General features: G+C 42.7%; 1 protein-coding gene across 1 annotated transcript; it reads left to right on the plus strand.

The window, feature by feature from the left end:
- The first annotated feature begins 1,259 nt into the window (after nt 1–1,259).
- pde9ac (phosphodiesterase 9ac) lies at nt 1,260–14,825 on the plus strand. The gene is made up of 18 exons (XM_021587325.3): nt 1,260–1,404; nt 6,721–6,791; nt 7,131–7,208; nt 7,392–7,435; nt 7,627–7,681; nt 7,810–7,880; nt 8,026–8,113; nt 8,288–8,372; nt 8,481–8,555; nt 8,833–8,919; nt 9,050–9,154; nt 9,327–9,409; nt 9,753–9,909; nt 10,135–10,248; nt 10,903–11,007; nt 11,256–11,384; nt 13,428–13,523; nt 14,662–14,825. Exons 1-18 carry the CDS (start codon nt 1,336–1,338, stop codon nt 14,728–14,730), a joined length of 1,581 nt encoding a protein of 526 aa, XP_021443000.1. The 5' UTR covers nt 1,260–1,335; the 3' UTR covers nt 14,731–14,825.
- The last annotated feature ends 1,924 nt before the right edge of the window (nt 14,826–16,749 follow it).

Consider the following 16,749-nt stretch of genomic DNA (forward strand, 5'->3'; position numbering starts at 1 on the left):
CATCTGCTTGTCTGATTTTCAATGAGGGGTTGAGGAGAGAGAGAGGTGTGGGTGTGTGCGCACGTGCACGCCCGTATGTGTGTGCGTGTGTGTATGAGGAGCTGTTGGATGACCCCACAGGTGGACAATAAGGTCCCACTTGACCTCAAAGACACCTTTTAGTTCTAAAATCCATCATCGTGAAGTGGATGCTGCCTGCAAATTAAATAAAGATAACTTTAGTTGTGAACGTGGATTGTGTTGCTACGACACAGCAGAGCTACCCAAATAGCTTGAACGTATTTCTATGTGTACTTCCGAATGGTTAAATACCATATATTCTGCTCCATGTTCTGACAAGTATTAATTGCCTAACTAATGTCCACCAAGCCACTAATCCACTAATCCGACATCCCACCTCCTATTGTATTTTGACCTCCAGTCAATTAACTTACTGACAAAAGCACACAAGTAATAACGTAGGAAGTAATAAAGACACTTGAATCATCCCGTGCATACACGCCTATATCTCATTGATAAGACGTATGGAAATGAGTGTGTAGTAGTGACCAGCAGTTTTCGCAGCTTCTCTACTAAAGACATTATGGAGATAGGAGGAGGGCAGCCTCTTTTTTTTTTTTATCACCGTAGTAACAGTCCCCTGGCAACGGACCAGAGTGCCAATTATCGCATCTCACTCTGTGTATTAGCAGCATCAGCAGCGCCGGGAAAGTTTAGAAGCTTCTCGCGTCAGGGGAAAAAGCTATCGCTGACACAGTAAGTCATTGTGATAATTAGTGTTTTACCATGAAAGATTAGATTCCAAGATATAGCTTCAGAATACATTTGTGATTGAATTGTATTTATGTGTATTGTCCTTACAATGTTGTTTTTCATATTTGTGTTATCATAGTCAGAATAGTGATAATAATTTCATAGGTGTTGATGGAGGTAGATGGAAATTACGAGATGAAAGCAATTGATTGGTCATATTTGATCGGTGATTTTAGTGTGCAGTTGAAAATAATAATGCAAAACTGCTTTATAAGTGAAAAAATGTTGATGGTGCTTTAATTGTTTTCTGGATTACAGATTAATTGAGATAGTAAAATCAGCATATGTAATGATTCATCATTTTCAAGTCTCAGTTCCAATGAAGTTGTTTATTGCAGTATTTCAATAGTGGCTCCCGTGTTGCAGTCATAGCATCTCGCTGTGTTTCCCAGGGCTCTGACCCTGGCCATACAGGCTCCTCTGCAGGAGGACAGGGGCTCCAAACCTTCCTCCTGCTGGATTGGTGAGAGAGAGAGAGCGAGAGAGAGAAGGAGTACGAGAGAGAAACATAGAGGAATCAGCATGGGTTCCAGCTCCTCTTCCTATGCCCCAAAAACCATCTATCTGGACGTGGATGGTAAGGTTCAGAAGGTGGGTCCTACTCTATGAGATTTATATTGTCTCTCTCTTCCCCATTCCCTTTTCTGATCGTTTTTTTGTCCATACTAATCTTCCTGGATAAGGTGGGTCCACCTCTTTATGAGGTTTATATTTTATCCCCAATTGTATGTATTTTTTTATTATTGAATTCTATCTGATATTATCCGCATCAGCTGAGTTAACAGATTGCGCCATCAGCTATTTTCTCTACCGTAGCTAGTCAGCATACTTGAAATGAAATAGGGAACACCAAGAATTCATCTCTTATTACCTATCCATGAGTTCCATCCATTTTCTTTAGCAAATATCCTAGTTGACCAAAATTAGATCCACAGACAGAGTAATCATGCTCTTCTCTTCCGTGTAAGAGGAGATGTCCTCTGAGCTAAGTCAGTGGGAGAGCTGGGGTCACTCTGTGGGGACTCCCGTATCAGAGTTAGACACCTATCATAGACAGCATCCAAATGATCTTGTTTGATTACATCTCTTCAATCATTGAGGTCCCTGGCTGCAATGAGGGAGCCAACCAATAGACAGACAGATGGTGAAATGATGTCATTTTTCTGGTAATGGTAGGCTACAGGTAGGCTACAGTATGATTTGACTACTGTATGAATCAGGGCACCAAACCAAAAGCTCGCCAAAGTCATATAATCTCTACAGGTGACTAATGATATTGACAGAATGTGGGTTCCTTATGGCTCCACGGTTTTTGTCGGTTACCACACACCTAATCTCGTGCACCAGTCATTCTGTGCCCCTTGTTGCCTATATGCTCTATTTTATTTCTATATTCGCGGTGAATACGTTGTAAATACTCCTCAGTCATGTGAGAGGCCTCTGAAATAGCTGTGTTTTCAAGTTGTGGTAAAAATAGACCAAGAGGTGGTGTGACGGTGTGGTCCACAGGTGTTCGTGGCGGACTTTAAACGAACACAGACAGTGCCACCTGTTGCAAGCAGGTTCTATGCCTCACTTGTTTTCTACTCCCCCCTGAGTCTGAGGAGACGGTTCCTGTGTGGCTCAGTTTATTTTATTTTACCTTTATTTAACTAGGCAAGTCAGTTAAGAACAAATTCTTATTTTCAATGATGGCCTAGGAACAGTGGGTTAACTGCCTGTTCAGGGGCAGAACAACAGATTTGTACCTTGTCAGCTCGGGGATTTGAACTTGAAACCTTTCGGTTCCTAGTCCAACACGCTAACCACTAGGCTACCCTGCCTCCCCAGGGTAGCCGGGTGAAAGCGCGTTGCTTCCAATGTTGTAGTTTAAATTCCCGCAAGGATCACATACAGAAAAAGTATGCACTCACTGTACTGTAAGGAGAACCAATGTGCGGTGGACTAATTCATTGTCAAAGGGGGAAAGAAACAGAACGTGATACTTGTGAGGCTAGAAACATCCCCAGCCTACCCAGTATGTTCTTGTTATCGCAGCTCCCAGGCCATTGCACCGTAAGCATGTAAATGCAGATAAACAACAATATAGGCTTCTGTGTCTCATATTTGCTCTCATCATATAAGCTACACCATCGTGGTGCGATCTCGCTCTCTGAGGTCGTTGTGAGCAAGGTTTAATCAGGTCAACACACGCAGGGCCGCGGGTCCGATGTTATTCCGGGGCATGTTCTCAGAGCATGCCCATAACAGCTGGCAGGCATATTCACTGTAATTTTCAACCTCTCCTTGTCCCTGTCTGTAATCCCCAAATGTTTTAAGTTGACCACCATCATTACTGTTCCCAAGAACTCTAAGGCTTCCTGCCACAATGACTACCGCCCTGTAAGCATTCACGTCTGTAATCATGAAATGCTTTTAGAGGCTGGATATGGCACACATCAACTCCATCATCCCAGACACCCTAGACCAACTCCAATTTGCATACCGCCCCAACAGAACCATAGGCGACACAATCTCTATTGCACTCCACACTGCCCTCACCCACCTAGATGCGTAAGAGGAATACCAGTGTGAGAATGCTGTTCATTGATGTTTACGAACCCCTTTGGCCCTGCAGTCTAGAAGGGGATGGAAACGAGACCCGTAACATATCTCACGCAAATCATAACAGTGAAAAGGAACAGTGAGAACTAAAACAACAGGCAACCTAAACCTACCGTCAAACACTTAAGGTTTATTTTAAACACACGGTAATCGGGGGGAAGGGACTGAGCTGGAGCGGTGGAAATAACCAAGGGAAAGGGGATGTGATTGGGCAAGGGAAAAGGGGCAGGTGTGCCTTCAGTGGCGACTGATTAGTGACACCTGTGACTAGGGCCGAAGGAGAGAAAACAAATACACACACAGGATACTTGTATCCGTAACAATTGACTACAGCTCAGCGTTCAATACCATTGTCCCCTACAAGCTCGTCACCAAGCTTAGGACCCTGGGAGTGCACACCTCCCTCTGCAACTAAATCCTGGACTTCCTGACGGGCCAACCCCAGGTGGTGAGGCTATACAACATCACCTACACCACGCTGACCTTCAACACGAGGGCCCCACGGGGTGTGTGCTTAGTCCCCTCCTGTACTCCCTGTTCAACCACAACTGCATTGCCACACACAACTCCAACACCATCATCAAGTTTGCTGACGATGCGACGGTGGTAGGCCTGATCACCGGTGACGATGAGACGATGAGCCTACAGAAAGAAGTAGGGCTGTGACCTGGCTGTGTGGGGCCGGAACAACAATCACTCCCTCCGCATCAGTAAGGACAAGGAGCTGATGGTGGACTACAGGATACGGGGGGACGGAGACCATCCACATCGATGGGGCTGCAGTGGAGCGGGTCGAGAGTTCCTCTCTGTGCAAATCACTAAGAATCTAAAATGGTATGGGCCCTCAAATCCTCAAAAAGTCCTACGGCTGTAGTATTGAGAGCATCTTGACTGGTTGCTTCACTGTTTGGTATGGTAAATGTACTGTCCTCGATCGCATGGCTCTACAGAGGGTGGTGCGGACAGCCCAGTATATCATTGGGAGCGAGCTCCCTGCCATCCAGGAGCTGGAATGAAAGGAAGGCCCGGAAAATGGTTAAAGACTACAATTCCATTTCTTTCAAAAAAAAATTGGTGAGCTCGATGCTCACATTGCACATTGGGCTGAAGTTTCTCTAGAGATACTATACCAGTCAAAAGTTTGGACACACCTTCTCATTTCAGGGTTTTTCTTTATTTGTACTATTTTTTACATTGTAGAATAATAGTGAAGAGATCAACACTATGAAATAACACATATGGAATCATGTAGTAAGTGTTAAGTGTTAAATTAAAATATATTCAAAGAAGCCACACTTTGCCTTGATGACAGCAATGCTGAGCACTTGTTGGCTGCTTTTCCTTCACTCTGCGGTCCAACTCATCCCAAACCATCTCAATTTGGTTGAGGTCGGGTGATTGTGGAGGCCAGGTCATCTGATGCAGCACTCCATCACTCTCCTTCTTGGTCAAATAGCCCTTACGCAGCCTGGAGGTGTGTTGGGTCATTGTACTGTTGAAAAACAATTGATAGTCCCACTAAACACAAACCAGATGGGATGGCTTATCGCTGCAGAATACTGTGGTGGCCATGCTGGTTAAGTGTGCCTTGAATTCTAAATAAATCACAGACAGTGTCACCAGCAAAGCACCCCCTCAGCATCACACCTCCTCCTACCTGCTTCACTTTGGGAACCACACATGCAGAGATCATCTGTTCACCTATTCTGAGTCTCACAAAAACACGGCGGTTGGAACCAATTTGGACTCATCAGACCAAAGGACAGATTTCCACCGGTCTGATGTCCATTGCTCATGTTTCTTGGCCCAAGCAATTCTCTTTTTATATGTGTCCTTATTGGTTTCTTTGCAGCGATTCAACCACGAAAGCCTGATTCACGTAGTCAACTCTGAACAGTTGATGTTGAGATGTGTTACCTGAACTCTGTGAAGCATCTATTTGGGCTGCAATTTCTGAGGCTGTAAAGTCTAATGAATTTATCCTTTGCAGCAGAGGTAACTCTGGGTCTTCTTTTCCTGTGGCGGTCCTCATGAGAGCCAATTTCATCATAGCGCTTGATGGCTTTTGCCAGAGTGTGCAACGCTGTCATCTAGGCAAAGGGTGGCTACTTTGAAGAATCTCAAATATAAAGTATATTTTGATTTGCTTAACACTTTTTTGTTTACTACATGATTCCATATGTGTTATTTCATAGTTTTGATGTCTTCACTATTATTCTACAATGTAGAAAATAGTAAACATAAAGAAAACCCCTTGAATGAGTAGGTGTGTCCAAACTTCAGATCATATGACCAAACAGTGCTATCACAATGTTGCATTTGGCAGCATTTCAAACAGCAACTGCTTCTCCAATGGATATGTCCTCCAATTTCTTTGGCCCATTGAACCTTGAATGCATTCAGGAATAAAAATTGTCAATGCCCTCTTCATATTTTATCCACTTAGCACAAGTGACTCTACCAGATTTTGTTACGTTTGAACACTGACTTGCCTATTTCTTCAAGTCTGCTTGGATTTTGGATACATAGAGCCAGGCACTTAGTAAACCCAGTATACTTGTGATTGCACAAACCCCTGTTGTTATGGTGGCATAGAGTTTTTCAAGTAGAAACCTGAATGTGACACATGTCTATTCAAGGCCTCGAGAGTTTGAGGGATTGTCTACTACATCTGCTTGTGCAAAAGGTCTTCAAGTTGTTGGAGGCTAGCCAACATGGCCAGCTTAGATACACTTTATTTGACAATTCATTTCAGACAGACACAATATAAAACGAATATGTGTGCCATCAGTATACCACTACATAACTGACATTGTTTATGAAATGTATAATCTGTTTTGGCATTTCTGTGTATATTGCTGTGATTTACAGAGAACGATACAAACTCTCTCACTGGGTTGATGACGCAAGGATTTGTTGCTAGTATGCTGTTAGAGTGTCGTATTATCTACGAGATTGGGTTGGTCCCTGACAAGGGTAGGCTCCACTGTGTTTAGTTCACACACATCTTCAACTGCATGCCTTTGTGATTTAGTCCTTAACATCTTAACTCTCAACATACAGGGCTCACTTGAAAAAGAGATGTGCATCTTAGTGTGACTTCCCTGTTTAAATAAAGGATAAATAACATTTAAAAAAATACAATTGTTTTCTTCCCCACTCTTTCCACTTTGGACACTGCAGACTTAAAAAAAAAAATGACATAACAGACTTCGGTCTCACAGAGAGCTGACTGTTTTAGGTGGCTTGAGATGCGTAGAGAGACACGAACGACTCTCACCATGCGTCTGCCTTTTTTTTCAGGTGGCTTTCAGTCGTCACTGCAGCCCATGTGACATCAAGGAGCTTCTTTGTTCCTCGTCCAACATCCCCAGGTCAGTGACATTTCTCCTTCTCTCGTCTCTCTCACCACTCCCTCACAGTCCCACATCAGTCTAAAGTATGCATGACACACAACGCCTTTGTTTCAAGTTCACTACAAATGTATCGACTCACTACCCTGACAGAGCTTTATGAATGATAAGTCAACTACAAGTAAACACCAAACGACAAGCTCATTAGCGTGCGTTTTAGAGAATGCTGACAAGAAATGTAGGTTGAAACCCTATAGAGTGCACTACTTTTGTGCCCTGGTCAAGAGTAGTGCAGTTTGTGAATAGGGTGCTATTTGGGACACACCCTTGTTATTTATTCTTGTTGCTCCCCGTCCATAGGAATACTGCTATCATGATGGTGGATCCTGAAGGGGCCCTGGTGTCCATAGACCCTACTATGCCTACCAACTCTCCCAAGTAACATGTCACCTTTACCCTAATCACCAAATCTCAATGATACAGTATATTTTATTGATCTCGGTCATAGAAAATATATAGAAAAAATGACATGTTTGTACTATGTGTAAAAAATGATTTTCAAATGTGATGTAGACAATGACTTGGTGAATGATGTTGGAATGTCACTGACATGTTTTTCAGCTCCTTGTACAAAGTCATTTCTTTGTCCACCGGTCAGCTTGGAGGTGAAGTGCCAACACGATATTTCAAATTCAGATTTTACTCACATAGCGCACATAAAGCGATCACAGCAAAAACTTTAAAACAATGTAAAAACAACATTAAAACAGATCTGGGTACTAAACATTTCTTCATGTTTCACAGGTAGCATTTTGATCACTCGAGCAATTTGTTTCTCGTTTGTTTGCGCCCACAGAGAAAGAAGACATGTTTCAAAACGTGTTATCTCAGGTGGCGGAGCAGTTCAGCAGGTAATTGGCGGGTTTATGTTCCACTGCAGACAGAAGCACTCCGCTTTAGTCTTTTCTCTTTCCGCAGAAATACTTCCATGACACCAGAGGCTTTTCAAACAAACCCCATTCACGTATTTTTTTTGCAGGGCTTTCCGAATCAACGAGCTGAAAACTGAGGTGACCAACAGACTGGCAATGTTGGAGAAAAGAGTGGAGTGTATGTGCAAGGGTTTTTTTCACTGAACTTTCGATGTGTGTGTGTGTGTGTGTGTGTGTGTGTGTTTCTGTGTGCATGTGTGTTGTTGTTTCACTGTCCCTGAATTCGCCGTTTCAAGTACTAACTGTCGTGTTGAACGTTACAGTGGAGGGACTGAAGGTTGTGGAGATTGAGAAGTGCAAAAATGACCTAAAGAAACTACGAGATGAGATGACATCCAGAGGAGGAGGGAGGTACGGTGACCTTTGACATCATTGACACTCACCAAGCCATGCTTCAGATTTCTTAGGATATTCTATAGTAAGACTTTTATGTTGGTTTTAAAATGTTGTTGCGATTTGGAGGAATCACACAGCTAGCAGCAGATCGATGACACAAATATGATGTATTTGCTCGTATCTCGTCAGAGTCGGGAACTGTCCCTGCAAGTACAACTTCTCAGAGGACGGGAAGAAGCTAAATCCCAGACGTGACGTCCCAAGTTATCCAAAGGTACGGAATTAGGGGATTCTAGTAATATACAGTAGGCTAAACATATTCATCACTTTGACATCCTTAAATCCTAGAACTGACGCTGTGGCTTCTCGCTCATTTCTACAGTACACCTTATCCCAGGAGACTATTGAAGCACTGAAGAAGCCAACATTCGATGTCTGGCATTGGGAACACAATGAGGTTAGTTCTCTTGAGATTCAGGTCTAATATCTATCATATTTCCAACCAGGCATATATAATCACATTTTTTGTAGTAAAACATTTTGAAGTATTTTCTCGAATTGTGAACTTAAAGGAATAACCACACACTCAAAAACTATCTTTTGGTATTTTGTTAATTAGTCCAATCCCAAAAATGTTTTGCATGTCAGCAACCAAGTTAAAGATAGAGCACTTGTTGCGCCTTATGATGATGCGTGTAGTATTCTTTTAACCGTGTCTTTGGTCGGTGGTTTAGATGCTGAGCTGCTTAGAGTACATGTACCATGACCTGGGACTGGTGAAGGAATTCAACATGAACCCCATCACTCTCAAACGCTGGCTGGTAAAAGTACAACTGTATAAAAGCAATTACCTCAATGTGCAACTGATATGGAACAACAACTTCAAAGAAGAGGACCAACGAGTATTGATGACTATTTGGCTAGTTTGATTGACAGCTTTTTTTCTCACAGCTGGGCATTCAGGAGAACTATCGCAGCAACCCGTTCCACAACTTCCGCCACTGCTTCTGTGTCAGTCAGATGATGTATGGCATGATTAACCTGTGTAACCTGCCGGTAAGAAACGACTGTACTAATACAATATAATACATGCCATTTACCAGACACACATGGTCTATAACTAGGGTCCAGAGTTTTTTCCTGGTCAGGTCAGGATGTCAGGAAAATCTCCTGTCACTTTGTACTAGAGATTTATAGGAGACTAACATGTGCTGTGTGTGTTCCTCAGGAGAAGATGACTCTGACGGACATGGGCATTCTCATGACAGCTGCAGTGTGCCACGACCTGGACCACCCCGGCTACAACAACACGTAGGTGCCCAAAGGTTCCTACTCTGCGCCTCAGTTCCCCCTGCTCTACAGCCTTCACTAGATCTGTGAATAGATGTTGATGATAGACACAATACTGACGTCTTCATTCACAAAGAGATGTTCTGGAACTTCTTCATTGATGTTATTACATTGTGGAAATGGTCCAATCTATACTTCCAGGTTTGATGTAAATTTAGAAGTTCCTTCCTAACCATGTGACATGACCAGGGTAAAACTCTGGGCCCAGTGATTATAGGCTTCCCTGGTCAGGTCATGTTGTCAAGGAACACTCCTGGTCTTAGGCATAAATCAAACTGTCACAGAGGTGTATTTTGCTCGTCAGGTACCAGATCAACGCTCGCACAGAGCTGGCCGTGCGTTACAACGATATATCTCCCCTGGAGAACCATCACTGCGCCGTGGCCTTCCAGATCCTATCGCTGCCCGAGTGCAACATATTCGCCAACGTCGAATTGGAGGCCTACAAGCAGATCAGACAGGTAGGTGGTGTCCTAGGCTAATGCACAGTGATTCTTCTGTATCCCAAGTTGCACCCTATTACCTGCATGTGCACCACTATTGACAGAGGCAGTGCACTATATTGGGAATGGGGTCCCATTTGGGTTGCTGCCTTTGTCTTTTTTTGTATTTCCTTCTCTCCAACTAACCACAAGATGTTTTGAGTTGGCCTAAGGCATTTGTGATGATTCTATCTCCCTTTACAGGCCATCATTACCCTGATCTTGGCCACAGACATGGCCCGGCATGGGGAGATATTAGACTCCTTCAAACATAAAGTGGACAGCTTTGACTTCACCAACGAGGAGCATGTCACATGCGTACGTATCGTACATCACATGGCATCAACTGTCTGTGTATACTGTATATCAAGAGGTGCCAAATAGGCAAAGCTTTGTTCAGGTATAGCCTCTGCACTTCAGCAAACAACAGAAAGCAGGAGGGGTGCTCAGTAACAAAGACAGGGATGGAAAAATAGGGCATACCCAAGAAAGACTTTGAATAGTGGACTGGTGATATCATGTGACTGTAATGGGAGTTAAGAATGTACTGTAAGCTCACTCCACCGCTATCTTGAAATGCCACTGACGGAGCTGTCAAATTAGATATTTTTTGATAGCTCAAACGGTTGGTACGTTGTCAAGGCAGGCGTTCACGTGTGTCTGCGAGCAGAGGATCGCTGGTTCAAGCCCAATATGGGGACAGGGACAGTGGGGAAAGCGAAACTGTTTGCAGCATACTGACGTCGGTCTCATGACGTCGGTCTCATGACGTCAGTCCTGTCCATCCAATGGGATAAAGCCAGAGGGTTCTAAGACAAAGTGCCTGCGTTGATCTTACGCGCTCCGAAGCCTTTTACCACAAGTGGACCTTTCCTGAAAAGTCAAACTAGCTAGCCAATGCTAAAAACTATGCTTGTGTTGACATAACGCATGGTGAAAAGGTCTCTTTGTGCCTTGTCCGTATGTGTGCAGCTGAAGATGGTTCTGATCAAATGCTGCGACATCTCCAACGAGGTCCGGCCTACCGAGGTGGCCGAACCCTGGGTGGACTGTCTGCTGGAGGAGTACTTCATGCAGGTGACCTCGATCATGTCTAACAATAAAGTCAAAAATAAAATATGAGTCTAGTAATGTGTTGATTGGAACTATGGGGTGAAAACAGGCTCAGCTGTCACTCTTGAAGTTGCGCATGCTTTTTTTAGAAGGGTAAAAATCAGTTCCCCTTGAGCCGTCTTGGCCTTCATCGGGATGAGTCTATTAATTAGAATGATGTCATGAAAGAGCGGAGTGACATGTGCAAACCCTCCTGTCTCGGGAATGGACAGAGTGACAGGGAGAAGACTGAAGGGCTGCCGGTGGCTCCGTTTATGGACAGAGACAAAGTGACCAAGCCCACTGCCCAGATCGGATTCATCAAGTTTGTCCTCATCCCAATGTTTGAGACAGTCATGAAGGTAGGCGTGTATGTTTGAGCTACAAAGCAATGTGACCATATTTAAAATATGTACAGTGCCTTGCGAAAGTATTCGGCCCCTTTGAACTTTGCGACCTTTTGCCACATTTCAGGCTTCAAACATAAAGATATAAAACTGTATTTTTTTGTGAAGAATCAACAACAAGTGGGACACAATCATGAAGTGGAACGACATTTATTGGATATTTCAAACTTTTTTAACAAATCAAAAACTGAAAAATTGGGCGTACAAAATTATTCAGCCCCCTTAAGTTAATACTTTGTCGCCCCACCTTTTGCTGCGATTACAGCTGTAAGTCGCTTGGGGTATGTCTCTATCAGTTTTGCACATCGAGAGACTGAATTTTTTTCCCATTCCTCCTTGCAAAACAGCTCGAGCTCAGTGAGGTTGGATGGAGAGCATTTGTGAACAGCAGTTTTCAGTTCTTTCCACAGATTCTCGATTGGATTCAGGTCTGGACTTTGACTTGGCCATTCTAACACCTGGATATGTTTATTTTTGAACCATTCCATTGTAGATTTTGCTTTATGTTTTGGATCATTGTCTTGTTGGAAGACAAATCTCCGTCCCAGTCTCTGGTCTTTTGCAGACTCCATCAGGTTTTCTTCCAGAATGGTCCTGTATTTGGCTCCATCCATCTTCCCATCAATTTGAACCATCTTCCCTGTCCCTGCTGAAGAAAAGCAGGCCCAAACCATGATGCTGCCACCACCATGTTTGACAGTTTGGGATGGTGTGTTCAGGGTGATGAGCTGTGTTGCTTTTACGCCAAACATAAGGTTTTGCATTGTTGCCAAAAAGTTCAATTTTTGGTTTCATCTGACCAGAGCACCTTCTTCCACATGTTTGGTGTGTCTCCCAGGTGGCTTGTGGCAAACTTTAAACAACACTTTTTATGGATATCTTTAAGAAATGGCTTTCTTCTTGCCACTCTTCCACAAAGGCCAGATTTGTGCAATATACGACTGATTGTTGTCCTATGGACAGAGTCTCCCACCTCAGCTGTAGATCTCTGCAGTTCATCCAGAGTGATCATGGGCCTCTTGGCTGCATCTCTGATCAGTCTTCTCCTTGTATGAGCTGAAAGTTTAGAGGGACGGCCAGATCTTGGTAGATTTGCAGTGGTCTGATACTCCTTCCATTTCAATATTATCGCTTGCACAGTGCTCCTTGGGATGTTTAAAGCTTGGGAAATCTTTTTGTATCCAAATCCAGCTTTAAACTTCTTCACAACAGTATCTCGGACCTGCCTGGTGTGTTCCTTGTTCTTCATGATGCTCTCTGCGCTTTTGACGGACCTCTGAGACTATCACAGTGCAGGTGCATTTATACGGAGACTTGATTACACACAGGTGGATTGTATTTATCATCATTAGTCATTTAGGTCAACATTGGATCATTCAGAGATCCTCACTGAACTTCTGGAGAGAGTTTGCTGCACTGAAAGTAAAGGGGCTGAATAATTTTGCACGCCCAATTTTTCAGTTTTTGATTTGTTAGAAAAGTTTGAAATATCCAATAAATGTCGTTCCACTTCATGATTGTGTCCCACTTGTTGTTGAGTCTTCACAAAAAATACAGTTTTATATCTTTATGTTTGAAGCCTGAAATGTGGCAAAAGGTCGCAAAGTTCAAGGGGGCCGAATACTTTCGCAAGGCACTGTATATGTTTAACTAGGCAAGACAGTTAAGAACAAATTCTTATTTACAATGACAGCCTAAGAACAGTGTGTTAACTAACTTGTTCAGGAGCAGAACGACAGATTTTTACCTCGTCAGCTCGGGGATTCAATCTAGCAACCTTTCGGTTACTGGCCCAACGCTCTAAACACTGTAAATTGCCGCCCCAATATTAGCTTGACATAGTGTGCAAGTATGTGTGTGTTGGTGTTTGTGCACACAAGCGTGTGTTTCCGTTTGTACACGTCTCTTGTGTTTCATGACCTCTTGAAAACAATGCCAGTGGATAATTCCATACTGTCCTGAATACCTACCCACAATCCTCCCCTGTGTGTGTTGCAGCTCTTCCCCCAGATTGAGGAGATCATGGTGCAGCCTCTGAGAGACTCTAGAGACCACTATGAGGAGCTGAAGCAGATCGATGACGCCATGACAGAGGTAGGACATCTGTTCTCACTTAATATTACACTTCCTTAGTAAACCAAATTCCAATTCCCACTTTTCCTAGTTGAAAAACATTGGAGAGAATTGGAATTTCTTATTACTCACAATCATCCAGGGTGTTTGTGTCGGGGGAGGGGTGGGATTTACGCGTCTGTGTCCAACCACTTTCTAACATAAAGATGTGTCTTTTGTTCAATGAGGCACAGAAGAAAAAAACTGAAAATATGTCATTAGGAGGGAAGAAGAAGTAAGCTTTGCTGCTGCGAGCACAGTGGTACTGTGTAAGTAACTGACTGATTGGCCGGTAGTGTTAGTCCTGAGTGCCCCCTCTCTCTTCTGCCTCTCTCCAGTCTGCCAACAACAACACTGCTGCAAGCCAGTGAGCCAGCTATAATAGGAGCACAAGGCTTTTTACTACGACCGCACAATATTTTCATCACTCTGAATTTGCTTTCGAAAAAAGAACTGAATTAACAAAAAAGAAACAGCTGAACTCTACCGCATTACAAATTTAGGTTTTCACAACAACAACAAAAACTGACTTGAGTATTTGGAACCACCAGCAAGATGAGGCTCTTCCATTGAAGATGAGGTTTATAGTTGAAGTATTCTGTTCTATAGTATTCCCCTCCAATTTGCACCAATCAGTCCTGGCCCTTGGGAGGGGGGGGCACTCACCTCAACACCAAAAACGAAGCGGGTCTATTACATAGACCTGCAGCCCAGTGGCAAAGGCAAAGTGGTGAAAACGTTGCGCTGTCTTAACGTCATCAATGTGGGTCGTTGGATTCTTCACAACCTCATTGATAACGTAAAGACGACCGAATAGTGTCTTCCCCGTCTATGATTTGACAGTTTTTCTCTCCCTTTGCTGTGTGTGGTATTGCAAGTTCATAGTGTGCAGGATTTTCCACAGCGAAGAGCATTGTGATGGATATGGATACCGACGGAGCCAAGTCACAATCAAGAATGCTTTTTCCTTGTTTGTGTATGTGTGTGTGTGCTTATGTGTTTGTGTGCGTGAGGGTGTGTGTGTGTGTGTTTATGTGTGTGAGGGTGTGTGTGTGCCACTTAATCAGAATCCTCTCTGGAGAATCCCGTCTGATATCCTGAAGTGCTTTTTTCATTTTAGGGCTCTGGCTCTCGTTTTATGATCCAAAAATTCAAAAAGGTCATGGGTCGTCCTGATCTGCGTCTTTGAAGATGGAGGGTGAAAAGACTTGTCTTCTACACACTGAACCAACCTCAGACTACATGAAACCTCCTGGTTGATCACCACTGTTTTGTTATGGACATTACAGAAGGACAATCGCTCTGTTTCAATGTCCACACTAGCATACTACATAGGATGAATTCATGTATCAAGCACATTGGAATATAGCTCATCTGAACGCTAGTTGGTCATCATCCACGGCTGTGTATACACAGGCAGCCCAATTCTGATCTTTTTACCCAATTGTTGGAAAAATATCTGATCTGATTGGTCAAAATACCAATAATTGGGCAAAATATCATAATTGGTCTGTCTATGTATACACAACCTATCATAATTTCTGAGTGACAATTGGTCAATGTAGGTATATTTTTTGCCATATTTTCTGCCTTCTGGTTTTAGTCACACTTGTTGATGTTGCCTATTACGGTATAATGAATAACAACTAAGACGTTTACTGCAACACTGTCTTTTCCTTTTACAAGTCTCCTATTCAAATGCAAAACTGTTTCTAAAACAGTTTGAATACATTGACCCTTAATTTAACCATGTCAAGTACACAGCATATTTTAACATAATTATTAGAGGTTTAAACATTGTTACAACAAATTCTACTAATTATCCCCTCGTGTGTGCACTGAATGAATTTACATAAATTCATATTTTGAGGTTGGTGTAATAGCACATCCATTGTTGTTCAATATATTCAGTCTTAGATGCATGTTGTACGTTATTACAGAAGTATTTCATTACAATCTAAAATGTTATTCTTGTATTTTATTTATTTGTGCATAGTACATCCTACATAAACTGCAAACTACATTACAGTTGTAAAACATGTAACATCCTTTTATACAAAATGTGTCACCTAGTAATAAACTCCACCAGTATTTTTGAAAAGTTGCAGGTTATGAAGAAGAGATCAAAATGACATTCTCATCGACGGTTCATGAGTAATACCATTGACTCTTCTCTGAATGGTGCAGGGATGAATGAACCAATGGCTGGTCCAGCTCGAGAGTCTTTGAAAGCTTGTGTACTTTACTTGATATCTGTATTCTGATGTGTATGTTTTATGCACAATGCGGATGGTCCACGCTTACGCTTGGATTTCCTGCTCGTTGTCATTTAGGAAAACCATTTTAAGAGCGTGGTAGTCCATAGCTTCGGGCTTTGAGGGGATATGTGTTGAAACAGGACTTCTTTGACAGTTTTGTTGTACAACTCCAAACTACCACTTAACCCACATCTCTCTATAGTAAAAAAATACGTGGGTGGTATTCAACAGGTACAGTAGATTTACTATGGCCTGTTTCATAACCTTCATTTATTGCAACCTGTTTCACATTTCCAAGAGTGATAATTGTCTATCTGTAAGACGATACTTACATACAGTATGCTTACACTTTTTATGACCTACATGATTCTGATGACATTTGGATGATAAAGCTCTGAAGATTCCAAAGAGATAGGATGTCAATACTGACTTGAATGTTTTCTGCAGGTCTGCTGGTAGATAATAGTGACTTTTGGAAAATTCCACAGAAAATTCCACAGAGATGGAAATAACTTTCTTCTGTACTTTTTCCCTGCTCCTTGGCTTCACGTCTAAGTCCTTTTCACCACTGAAACTGTTTGATGGGGTCTTTGGGCTGAACTTGAGTATGGCCTAGTCATTTTGTTTAGAGGGAACTATCTTTATACTCTATGTTGCATGGATATAAAGGACATCAACCACCTGAGCCACGACCTGTTCACCCCGTTAATCATCAAGAAGGCGAGGCCTTCTATCTCTTGGCCATCAGACTTTTAAATAGCCATCACTAGCCGGCTACCACCCAGCTACTCAACTCTGCACCTCAGAGGCTACTGCCCTATATGTATACAACTGGTCAAAAGCTTTAGAACACCTACTCATTCAAGGGTTTTTCTTTATTTTTACTATTTTCTACATTGTAGAATAATAGTGAAGACATCAAAACTATGAAATAACACATATGGAATCAT

This window comes from Oncorhynchus mykiss, chromosome 27 (assembly GCF_057628025.1).
Source record: "Oncorhynchus mykiss isolate SJ-2025 chromosome 27, ASM5762802v1, whole genome shotgun sequence".
NCBI classification, from domain to species: Eukaryota; Metazoa; Chordata; class Actinopteri; order Salmoniformes; family Salmonidae; genus Oncorhynchus; species Oncorhynchus mykiss.

Coding starts and splice junctions, on each gene's coding strand:
- pde9ac (XM_021587325.3), top strand. CDS start 1,336: ATGGGTTCCAGCTCCTCTTCCTATGCCCCAAAAACCATCTATCTGGAC. Junction 1,405..6,720: donor TGGATGGTAAGGTTCAGAAG/GTGGGTCCTACT, acceptor CTTTTTTTTCAG/GTGGCTTTCAGTCGTCACTG. Junction 8,114..8,287: donor ACATCCAGAGGAGGAGGGAG/GTACGGTGACCT, acceptor GTATCTCGTCAG/AGTCGGGAACTGTCCCTGCA.